Raw genomic sequence first — 13,174 nt, forward strand, 5'->3', positions numbered from 1 at the left:
ATAACCTCACTATACAATCATATAGTCTTTGTATAGTGAGGTTATCTTTGAAAAAAAAGGTAACAATATTTTTAAAACATACCGGTAACCCAGGTAAATAAACCGGTGAGCCAGATCACAGCGTTAAAGATACACCTGGGACCAAACTTTTTAAGTTTGTTTTATTTTCTTTTTATTAATTTTAATTATTATTATTACTATGTAGTTTTAAACAATTGTATATTTGTGTAGGGTAAGGGTAAACATAAAGCATAAATACATTTCCTACAGATATTCCTTACAACTAAAAAAAATTACAAGTTAAAAATTTCCCATTATTTCTAAACAAATTAAAGATGAACTCATGGAGTCTCTACCGTTTGATAAAGTCGTAGCAGAAATGGATATTGTGTTTTGTTATAAAGTTACTGTCGTTTATGACAATGTTGTTTATAGAACTTACTCAACTGCAACCTTACTTGAACTCTATAAATATAGCTTCTTAGTAACTTTACTCGAATAGTATAAACAGATTGGATTTTTATACTCAATTTCGCTGTTCGTTTCAGCATGTTGTAGGGATCACACCGCTTTTATATTTTTGTATGGACGACAATTTGTTTGACCTAATTTTGTGGCCCAAATAATTTAAAAAAATTGACCCAATTTTTTGAACTATCAATAGGGTCGAGTTATGTACTACCAGCATCCCCATTGTTATACCGTTCATACTTTTTAAATAATAGTAGTGATAATTCAGTGGTAGAGCAAGTGTTGCACAGCCGTGATTCAAATTCAAGTTGAGAGTCGCCTTAGACCACTAGGATAGCACTGATACATAAGTATGATTATTGAATCATATTTCTCTTTTAATACTTGTTCTAAGCTACAACTATTATTCAGATTTTATCGGATTAACACTTATAGACTTGTTGAAAATCACACATAGTAATCTTATTTTTTCTATGAACAAAGTGAAGTTATTATAATCAGTGTAATTTCGTAAAGGAAGTATTATGATGATCTAATGTCATTGAAAACTAGCAAGGACACGCGTGTCCGCTCGTGACGGTATGTCGTGACGTCGGCGACGGACAGACATACACGACCATCGCAATATGATAGCAATACGCACGTTTTACGTAATTTTTGTTACATTCACTCACGACTTTGTTCATTGACCAGATTAAGCAAAAAATTACCTTTGAAGACCATTTTAGTGTCTCGGATTAATTCTAAAGAGAGACCCCTACATTCAAGGATGAGCACGGACCAAACAGCCCTAAATATCACAAATGTGAAGCCCCATATTCCTTCAATGGGACTTAGGTCAAATTTCTGCAACTGATTCTTTCCTCTTCTGTGCCTAAAAGGACGCATGTTTAGATTAAGACATTTTGGTTCACGATTTCTCCACCGTACAAAATTGGTTTGCTGAAGTTCAAACAATCGAGCTTGGTTTAGAATTACATAATTACCCATAAGTCCGTTATGACGCAGCGAGCCTTGTTCAAAATTAGTAATATTAAATCATTACGACGTACGCGACTTATTACCATACTAGATCTATACCTAGTATTCTAGTATATTTATTTATTTGAGCGTTATTCAAACGTAATATAAATAACAAAATCCTGTCAGCTACTGTCTGTATGTCGCAGTCATCCCTCTGATAGCATCAACAGATATCAAGTTACCCGTTTTCCTTTGTTCTATAAATAAACACAGATTTCTTTATAGGTTTAAGAATAAGCCATTCTTACTCATTTCAATTAAAGCATTATTTTAATAAATACATATAGTTATTAATGTGTGAAAGAAAGTAAGAAACTAATAACTAATAAGAACTAATTTCTAAAATCATAAGAATCTTCTTGATGTCGTTGTTAATTGTCATAGTCGTCAATTGTCAAAGTGTGTTATGACGTCGACGTTACGAAGGATTGGCCGAAGGAATTTACTCTATGAATAATAAATGTCATGTTAAATTTCATGTATGCGTATTATTGATATAACCATAGTTAATTTAGGGTAAGATTTTTGATATACAGGTCTTAATGCAAAGTTTTTTTCTAAACCTACCCCTTAGCGCAGGTTTTTATTTTATTGATCTTTACTTATAAACTTATAATAAATTTAATTATTAATATGTTTAATGGTATAAAACATGGGACACTTTATCGGCGGATGTCAAGTGACTGCCGGCAATTGTCAACTAATAATGTTGACTATGACGTCACACCTAGTTGCGTTGTGGGACATAAAATGATTTCCGAATTTTGAAAAATGATTCGAGTTAAGCACTATGCTTATTTTTTTAAATTTCTTCTACTCTTTTGTTTATATTAACATCATATTTTGTAAATGGTTTTTTTTTTGTTGTGCAATAAAGTGTTAATAAATAAAATTAAGATTAATGTTTAAAATTAGTTTTGAGTATGTGTTTTGAATGACCTAAATATATTTTTACTTGTTACAGGTGCTCAAAACAGACGGACAGCCATCGGCCTGGCGATGGACCTCTTCGAGCAACACCAGGGTACACATATACTCCAGGTATTGTTTATATTTATGACGCAGCAATTTGCATGGCAAAAGGGCCGTATTACTGAAAAATAAAGACGGAATCACAATTCACGAGATTTTGGCTTTTGAAAGATAGAAAAAGTATAGTTTTCAGCTTTTACCACAAATAATTTCATATTCCATAACTAATCGCCTTATGTATGAAACAGACGCAGGAGTGTGTCTCCTCCGTGTCCGGGATATTGCGGAATTTTCTAAATGTAGTTTACATTATCATTTATAAAGTATTGCCATTACTAAATTTCATACAAAACATTTAAAATTGAACTTGACTTGCAAAACTAAACTGCTTTGAAATTACAAAAGATATAGAACACAATACAACTTTAATTTATTATTACTAAATATCCACTTAATATTTACTCGATTTCCCAAGTTTCATAACAAAATTAATCGAATATATTCTGGGCCAAGTTAAAGAGTTGACGAGAAAAATACGGCTAAGTTAGAGTCATTGTTTTGGTTCCGTAAGAATTATTATTATTTTCTGACTATAGATAATGCGTAAACCGGACGTTGGTCTTGGTATAAATACCAAATATAAACTAGTTTACTATATGGTACCTGCTCCAAGAGTTTCGAGTTCCATATTTAAAAGTCGAGAAAGCATGCTCTCCAAATTTATTGTCCATTGCCAATGTAATTCAAAAATGGAACATGTAATGCAGAGGTAACCAAACATTAAATCTTTTCGTCAAATTCTGTTATTTACAACTAGATTGCATAACAATTGACATGGTAAAAAAATCGATTATACCGTCATTCGATCACGTCCATCATTTTGCAATCCATTTTCAATAATATTGGGTGTTGCGGTTTATTTAGATTGAAAATGCAAGTACGTGATTCCTTAGAAAATGGTTTTTTTCAACTAGCGGTATTATTTGTAGAAAATAGACACGTATGAGTAGCAAGGTCGGTTAAGTTGGTCAATTATAAAAAATAATAGAGTCGTGACCGAGAATATTATAAGTGAAATCTGTAAAATGGGTTATATTTGAAATTTTTGTTTTTTAATATGTCAATAAGTTCTTAAAAACTTCTAACAAGTAAAAGTGATTTGCTTGTTCTAATAGGGTGCTCATGCAAAGGTTTTGGGTTAATATTAAGATGGAACGTTATAAAACAATACCATTTTGTACCCAACTAATGAGAAGTTTAAAATTGTAAACGTGTGGGTACCCACACATCTAGTAATTGCTACAGTTTATTTCGTATGGAAAAACGTAAGCAATTTATGTTCATTGCTACACAAAATGTTATATTTTATTAATGAAATTAATAATAATGATTGCTTCATTTTAATGTCAGAAGCCTAGCATACTAATGAGTACTTATTATCATATAAACATATGTATTACAATTATTCAGAAGAAGAATGTCTAAGAGCTCTGAAAGTATGGAGAATATCATAAAGTAATGAACAGTGCTTTTCATAAATAAGGTTTTAATATTACTAAACTAATTTTAAACTACCAACATTAAGAGATAAATTTAGGGAAAGACCAAGTGTAAAGTTTAAAAATCTTTGTCGTTACTACTGTCGTAATGGTTTTTAGTCAGCTCTGTATTATTTGTTTAGCTTTTTTGCCTTCTATATCGATGATGGATATTAAGCTATTAACTTTTTTGTTAGTACTGGCTGCAAATATGATTAGTGTAGAAATTATGTCACTAATTTTAGATTAATTAAAGCTGAATTTAATATTATGCGTAAATATATATATTTTTAAAACAAAGTAGGTTTTAATAGATTGATATTTTAATTTAGTATCTTAATGAGGGACTAAATAATTATATGATATACGAATTAAATATTTTCGCCTGACTTTAAATGTACATGCTTCATTGTGATTAAAAAGCTTTATGATAAACAATACTATTGTATTTCTTATGATGACAATAATATTTTAATGACGTAGACTAAAATTATTTTCCATGTTTTTGTTTTGTTTTTATGTTCTTGGTATAATTCCCCTCATTTTTAGCTGATACATCGATATTATAAACTTTTAAATTAAGAATAATATAGATAAAAATTCATTTTTTCTGACCATACCTATAACAATAACGGGCTTTGTGGCGCTAGAATCGACGCGTAAAGCAGTAGGTCAAATCTTAATTTATTTTTTTCGTTACTTAATCATTTCTTAGCAATGAGATATTACATAATTCATATTATTACTTAAGCTTATTTTTTAATTAAAATGATTAAAAGACTGCACTTTCTATTTTTTTAAATATAAATCGTTTAAAAGTACAAATTAGAATTATTTTATTTATAGGACAAAGTAAGGTAAACCATTACTTTCTTCTAATATAATTTTTATAGATATTAGTTTTGCAAACTGTAGGTATAGCCTACCTACACAATTTAATAAAACAGTTCTGTACTCGTTTACCTAAAAACATAATAGCATAAATAGCTGGCCATAAAATCTTAACAAATAATAATAATAAAAAAATATCTGTCTTACCTTTTTAAAATTTGAAGTAACTTTAGTAATATATTTTTTTTCTTTTCAGTCCCTCGACGGCTTTGCGTTATCTGTAGCAGCTGATGGAAGGTTCCTGTACATATCTGAAACTGTTTCTATATATTTAGGATTATCACAGGTAAGTCCCTAATAATTACAATTATTAATACACCCGTAATCATAACACGTACTTTTCATTCATGTTGACTTTATAACCGTAAAATTTGAACATTTTGAAAAGAAGTCGAGCTCATTGAACGTATTAAACTAACCAACTTGTTTTGAATCGAGGAAAGACCAAACACACTTCTGCGTCTGTAGGTCTTCTGTCTACCAACGCAAATCATTGACAGTTCCTCAAACAATTGAACCCATGGAGGTCACTAAAAAGGAGAGTGTAGAGCACGTATGCAGGTGTATTTCTTAAGAACATTTCAGTTCATTCATTTCTTCACACGAGACGAAGATGTAATCTCGGCTGAATGTCGGCAAAGACATCCGGACTGATATCATCTAGACACGTGTTATATCTCTTACGTGGGCCTTTGTTGGCCCTTTTGTTTTAATAATATAACCTTATGTTATGGTTTATATTTAAGGGAATTTTTGTATAAGATATTGAGTCCAGATTGAATTCCAAATTTAAAACTGAGTTATATTAGAATTAATAAATACTTTTTATTATTAAATTCCAGTGTTGAAGAGTTAATCTATATTTAGTTTAGTCTTTGCTCTAAGATTTTTATATTTTAGGGGGTGGATAGAATTTGTGTAACCAGGCCCCGTTAACAAAGGCCGCGAGTGATTAACGCTGTCTTCAAAACGATATATAGTTTTATATGTTCTCAGAACGAATTGGTAAAAACGACTTAATATAGATACGAGAGTTAGCTATCGTTTTCGCTACAAACTGTTAGGTAGTTGTATTGTATAAGTCAATAAATAAAGGATATATGAATTTTGCAAGATAAGGTAGACATTTGAATCCAAAAGATTACAGGGTCTAGGGGATGTGCAGCAACATTGCATAAGTGACAGTTAACAAACTGTGAGATACGTGTTTTAAGTTAGATCATCAAAAATGCATAGATATATGTCGAATATATAAATTAACCAAAATGAAATTAAGCAACATTAAAGGAAAACGGAAAAGATTCGAAAACTGAGAAACAGTTGATCCAAAATGGCTGAAGGGTGGTGCGAGGGAGACGGCAAATGGGGGAAAGGAATGAGAGATGCCGGTCACGTCTCGGGCAAGGCGCGAGCGTGCTCCTCATCCTAATTCACGCACACAAGCATCTTAACGTATATACTTCCATATAAGCTATATTAAATTCTGTTACAATTTTTCGGGATAATAACGAGACTACCATAGTTTTTGTTTTGACGGGCTGTGACCCACGAAAATTATTTACGTTTATGACATATTTGTTTCTAGGAACCTTAACATTTTGTTTATTCTTGGAAACTTTTGAGGGAAGTTAATCACGTGAAACAGTGATAGAGTGATTCCGTTTCACTATAGTCTCTGACATGTAATCAGAAATAGTTTTGGCCTCCAGGCCAATCGAATCGAACCCAGGAGTTGTTAACTCAAAGATTTAAAAAAACCTTCAGGTCTTCCATAGACCGCTTATAAACTCCTGAGCCTCGGAGGCAGTAAATTGATCACTTTTGCCATTGAACAAAAGAATTTTAATAAAGAATGTGGGCAGTAAAAATGGGCAAAATTCAGCCTAATTTTGCCCATTTTTAAAATTAATCATTAATTAAATAATTATTTTATTATAATACGTCACTCACTCTTTACACACACTGGTTTATGTTAAAATCTATATTTTTCACTATACAATATGCTTTCATACACGTATGGGTTGGGTTATTAAATAGGAAAGAAAGATGGAGCTATATGACAATAATACAATTACCAAAAAAAGTTGAAATAAAAAACTATTGTACTCAAAAGTATGACTCGGCCTTTTACTACGTAGTAGAAGCATAGATAAACAGCAACTCGTCGTCCCTATTACATACTTGGATTGTAATGCTATTCTCCAATTACAGAAGTTCATACAACAGTCTTAGTTACCTTTGCAAGTCTTCTCCATGCACTTGGTTAGCCTACTCGTAAAAACAACATCTCGTACTTGAACACACTTTTACCTTGTCTTAGTCACGCTTGCTCTTTCAGTATTCAGTGAGACTGATCATCAATCCGGTACATGTCAACGAATCTGTTGATCATTCCTAAAGTCCATAAACATCTTTCTAAGAAACGACCACCGTAACACACATTGTCTTTGGCATTCACATGCGAGCCGTCACTGCGGATACGCGTCTCTTGAATGCCTAATAAGGTCCCACAATTATATTTGATAAATTTATTTATAGTACATTTGCATATGCCGTGAAAGGGTCAGCGGGAAAGTCGGGTGGCAACTGATTTTTAATATTAATGTTCTTTGGAAAAATTTCATGTTTTATTTTGACTTCATCACTAAAAAATTATAGTGCTAATCTAGCGTAAGGCTAGTGGCTTCAGCATGCGAACTCATCCCTGAGGTCGTGAGTTCGATCCCCGGCTGTGAAAGCATTTAATATTCGCTTGAACAGAGAAGGGAGGAAACCACTTTGCCTTAAACCAAAAAATTTGACAGCGTGTGTCAGGCACAGGAGGCTGATTACCTACTGGCCTTTATAATCTAATAGATTGACAAATGATCACTATACAAAAACCTGAGGTCATGACCTAAAATATTGTAGAGCCACTGATTTATTTTTAATCTAGCGTAAACAATTATAGAAACAACTTTAACTCACCTAAAATGGTAGTTAAATAAATCAATTATCCAGCTGACTAGAGATATTTAGCCTACCTAGCCATTTAGGATACCTAAATCCATAATCCTTATCTAAACCAGTACCACTAATAAGTATTTATCAGTTAATTAAAAAAGTATAAACTTATAAATGTATAGGTTTATTTATTAAGCTTCTAGATGTATTTTTTAGTACAACATATTTACATAGACAAAAAGCTTTATTACGTAATTTTTTCTCTACAGGTAGAGATGACGGGCAGTAGCATATTCGATTACATTCACCAAGCTGACCATGCAGAAATGGCTGAACAGCTAGGTCTGTCACTCGCAGGCCGAGGCGGTGCAGGGCTGAACAGCCCAGCATCAGGCAGTGAAGAGGGCAGTCAACATGGAACTAATAACCCTGACGGTAAGATTGATAATATCCCCGAATAAGAGAAGTCAACTTTAAAAGAATATCGATCTCCAAACTGTTTTATATTTTTCCTCGTGATTGGACATCGTGACACCAACGTAAATGTAACGTTGTAGTCGACAAGGCGTTCATGTTTTTTGCATTCATTGTAACCTATTGGTATTATAATGGGATTGATGAATTATAGTACATATATTTTTAATTTTTTTTTGTAACACTTATGTTTACTTCAACTGTCATACATTTAGATGGAAGACTTTGTAAAATATGCCAATTAGATAGATTTAGTACTATGTATGACATGGTAAACTTTAATAAATAAATAAAAATATCACTGTTTTGAAGTGATTATATATCACTGACGTATTTACGGGCGTGTCACTCATAGCACAATATTTGAAATAACGTGTTTTTAGTTGAACTTAATTTATATCACTATTGTTAACTCTAATAAATGAGATGGATTTTTTTACCGACCGAACTAATTTAACTACATCAGTATATACTACATTTTTTTAAATGAAGACCTAGATTTATTGTTCAGAATAAATGAGAAATTATAAAAAGTCAAGAAAGTCGCGATTTATAATACAGACCGTTACTCTATTCAGTTGAATTTTCCACTTAGCATAAAAGTATAAATAAAAAACTAGCTTCAACGACCCGTGGAATTGTCAGCGTACAGTGACTATAACAATAAATTATGTTCCAAGATATAGTTCACTATCGACTGCTTTATTCTAGGAACCTCACTTCGCCTTATTAAACTGAAATAAGAATTAGATAAAATTAAAAAAAGATATTATTTCTGGACTCAAATAGTCGATTTAAGGGATTTTTTTGAATTAATTTATTTTTTGAATTGTTAGAAACTTAAAAGTTACTTTAACTGTGTTTTATTTTTTTCTATTATAATATAGTAATTGCCAAACGGGGGACGTGCTGACCATATGATAAATCATCTTAGGCCGCGTCAATATCTAAGTCGAATCGTTGAATGGTCCACTTAATAAGTCGTCTGAAATCGAAATTAGATTATGGATTCTCCACGCTGCGTTCCTTATGAAACGGTCAATGGGGAGTCTTATAATTTTAGATTAATATTTTATTTTATGGGAATTGAGTTTTGGGCGCCACTGTTAACACTGTGTCTCCTCTAGGAATCGCTTTTGAACGCTCAATAGGTGCTAACTTCAATTAAAATTTGTAATGAGCAAAAAGTAGTGTATAATTTCTCTGACAAATAGCCGTTTTCGGTCCAGTGCACTCGCTTTTTATGATGTTAAAATTAAACTTGTGTTAAAAACAGCTCAGGTTTTGCTAGTGTTTGACGTTATCGATTTTGAACATGAACTTGACAAACTATATTTTTTCTTGCCAAGAAGTTTAAGCCAACTGCTAATAAAAATATATGGGCTATGTAATCTATGCCATTCAACTTTTGCCTCTATGACATTACATATCATTTAAATTTATTGAATGAGTCCTGTCCCTCTATATCACTTGTCATAAACATCTAGAAACATAAAGACAATAAACAAATAGATATTTTTTATTTGTTTGTTATTAGACTCGTGTTACATATTACTCCATCCTCATCTATTACTGATGATAGAAGAAGTATCTCTGTACGTTCTTCAAAACTCAGTTACACGTTATATGTCCGCATACACGTAAACGGTTTTGACTAAACCTTATTTGTCCATAATCAGCAGTTATCAGAATATGTAATCCGTCCTTCACGTTTAAACTCGATCAAGGGCAATTTACACAAATTGATTCCGAAGCTAACGGCCTTACATTGTTATGTACACAATCGATTTCAATTTACTTACTCGTTTAAAAAATGAGGGTAGGTAGAAAAAATCTATCAGGATCCAGTGTGACAGCAGATCATTGTATGTGGAATGGCGTAGTAAAATCGGATTGAACAGTGAAAAGCGTGTTAAATGGTGGATTGTCTTTTGATAGCCGTTGAAATGATGATGATAACGCTAGCGATTCTTAAACAGTTACAAGTACTACTAATATGTATCCTAAAATATTACATTTAAACCGTTGTTGGTACAATTATAATTAACGCTACATACATACAATAAATTATATGATTTTGACGGCAGTGTGCTTCGCGCGTTTAGAATTTGATAATATTGTTTTTGTTTCTAAATCGGTTGCTAAGCAAACAGCCAACCCTTCATCAATGCAATTACAAATTTGATGTTTAAATTCTTTAAAACTACTTTGCCTTTCAAAATATTATAAGTTAAGCTATATTTGTTGGTTAGTAGGATAAGGTATAAGGATAGAAAATAAAAATTTCCAAGAAATATAATTATTGTTAAATTTTAAAAAGCATATATATAATCCGTAAATTAACATGTCTGATTCATCCTGTCATTGAAAATTCGTAAAACCACAATATCCTTATACGGGAAAAACTCATGACGGTTTTTATTGTACTATCTTTATATTATTGTCTACTACGTACGCATGTGTGACTCATACAAAGTACATGTTTTGCTCAACGTAAATAAATAATACGTTTCTTTATTTATCGATAGCTATAAAAAATAAAATAAAAAATCAATGGCGCTACAACCTTTTAGGTCTGGGCCTAAAATTTCTGTATCTGTTTCATGATCGTTTGTGAATTGAATAGGCAAGTAGTTCTTCTATGCCCGACACACACCGTCGACTTTTTGGGTCTAAGGCAAGCCGGTTTTCTCACGATGTTTTCCTTCACCGTTCGAGCTAATGTTAAATGCGCACATAGTAAGAAAATCCATTGGTGCACAGCCGGGGATCGAACCTACGACCTCAGAGATGAGAGTCGCACGCTGAAGCCAGTAGGCCAACACTGCTTATCGATAGCTATACTCCTATTAAAATAACATCTAAAAACCCTAAAATAAACAGCTAATTAGATTGTAGAAGTATGGCGCTGACAAGGGCCAGAGATATTATATATGAGACTTTCCTAATATTATTTATTATTTGAGTTATTTCTTTAGTAAATACATAAATAAAAATAAAAAAACATTTTATGTTTTAATATCAATAGTTTGTCTATACTTTAATATTTTTAAATAATTCAGCTTTGAGAATCACTGCTTCATTTCCTATCCTCAACTACGTTGATGAAATCAATTAAGGCGTGGTGTCCTCTCACCGGTCCCAAAGATTTATTCACATAATTAAATAGCCGGCCAACTAATCAATCAAGCCATCAGAATTCTATTTAAATGAATTTACCTTTGAGGATGTTGAAATAGGATTTTAATTCCGTAACTTCGATTTCAAAGAAACTTTTTAATGGTAAACTGTACAATTTATGGAACTTGCAATCACTATTATGTATTTTAAAAGTCTAAACATTTACAATATTACGTTCTTGTCCATTTTATATGTATCTTACCCTGAATTTTCGACTTATGTTAATTTTACTTTGTTTGAAGAATTCTAACGTGTAAATAAACACTAAATAAATTCTTTAGTTGATCTTGGAGTAGCAGATGCCTAAGGCTTAAGCCAATTTACCAATGTTCACATTTATTACAGTATCAGCACAAATGACGTTGGCAGCAAGTGGATCATTGTACAGAGGAATGGACAGAGCCTTCTGCATAAGGATGAAGAGTACGCTCACAAAGCGGGGATGCCATTTCAAGTCCTCAGGATATAGGGTAAGTGTATACCATAATGCATTTTAATACTCAACTTTCACTTAAAAATACAGCTGAACTAATTAGGAGTCGTAAATCGTAAAGGCATACTATTGGATAAATAAAAATTTAGCCTGAAACCAGTCTAGAAATAATTACATAAAGATGAAAAAATACGTAGTTGGATTTGCGAAATAAATTCAAAATAAAACTAAAATAATAAAACGTAGTAAAAGCGATAACAATAATCGAGCTACCGAGTAAGTCATTAGTAGATGGGACTGAAAATTTGTGGACATTTTCTTATCTAGTACTTAGAGATAAAAATGTACGCCGTTTTCATTTTCAATCTAGGTTGGGAGAGGCAAGGAGGGTGACTCTGCAAGATATGGAGAGGGTGGTAACTGGCGGGTGGGTATCATAGCAAGAAAAAAAAGCATTATGCTAATGTCAGTGGTGTTATAATATTGTCAATAGAAATTTATTACTTAATTTCTCTTTTAATTATAGAGGTATTGGTGATATTGGTGACAATACTAGATTTTATCCATATTTTAGAAATTCGCTACTTAAACATTGTCAGGAAATATATGTTTCTTATTAGTGACATCGTATACATTTAAGGTGCTTATTTGTGTGAGGTCACAAATAAATCGAACGATTCATAAAATTATTCTTTATCTAACCGTAGAACAAATAAGAAAAAAATATTTTAGAATTAAAGCGATAGTAAGAATTTGGAGACTTTATAATACTATTTTTGAAACAAAAAGTAACCTGTCTTTTTGTGTCTATGTATGTATATAATACATTCTTATTTAATACATTTCTTTTTTCTTTACTCACAGTGGTTGCCTGGAAGAAATCGCTCGTAAGCGATAAGGCAGCCAGTTGCCCTCCTTTTGATTTAATTATGTTAATTTTTATTTTTATTTTGTAGTGTAGCGAAGTGTAAATAAATAAAAAATAAAATAAATAAATATATCTGACTAAATTTAAAATGATAAACTATGTAGCAACAATTTTATACAGATACATTTCTATTGTACCTTGTTAATTATATAATAATTCTCAGCAAGATACGGTTAACCTCTGAACAATTTAGCAGTCTCTTTATCCGTCTTAGATCACAAATATTATTGCTAGAGTTATTGCGCCGCGTGGGGTGCCTCAAGGCACCAGCTATGGCCCATAATTTTTGCCTTAACTCGGTGTTAGGAAATAAAATGTGAT

At 31.9% G+C, this 13,174-nt stretch overlaps 1 protein-coding gene across 2 annotated transcripts in view; it reads left to right on the top strand.

Annotated features, from left to right (window-relative positions):
• The window catches only part of LOC123711390 (protein trachealess), a 48,289-nt gene that overhangs the window by 26,819 nt on the left and 8,296 nt on the right, over window positions 1–13,174 (top strand). For both annotated transcript variants that reach the window (XM_045663964.1, XM_045663971.1), the window contains exons 3-6: window positions 2,459–2,535; window positions 5,092–5,181; window positions 8,108–8,273; window positions 11,838–11,962. In XM_045663964.1, the coding sequence (XP_045519920.1) occupies window positions 2,459–2,535; window positions 5,092–5,181; window positions 8,108–8,273; window positions 11,838–11,962 (458 nt within the window). The remainder of the gene's footprint in view (window positions 1–2,458; window positions 2,536–5,091; window positions 5,182–8,107; window positions 8,274–11,837; window positions 11,963–13,174) is intronic.

This window comes from Pieris brassicae, chromosome 1, assembly GCF_905147105.1.
Source record: "Pieris brassicae chromosome 1, ilPieBrab1.1, whole genome shotgun sequence".
Lineage (NCBI taxonomy): Eukaryota > Metazoa > Arthropoda > Insecta > Lepidoptera > Pieridae > Pieris > Pieris brassicae.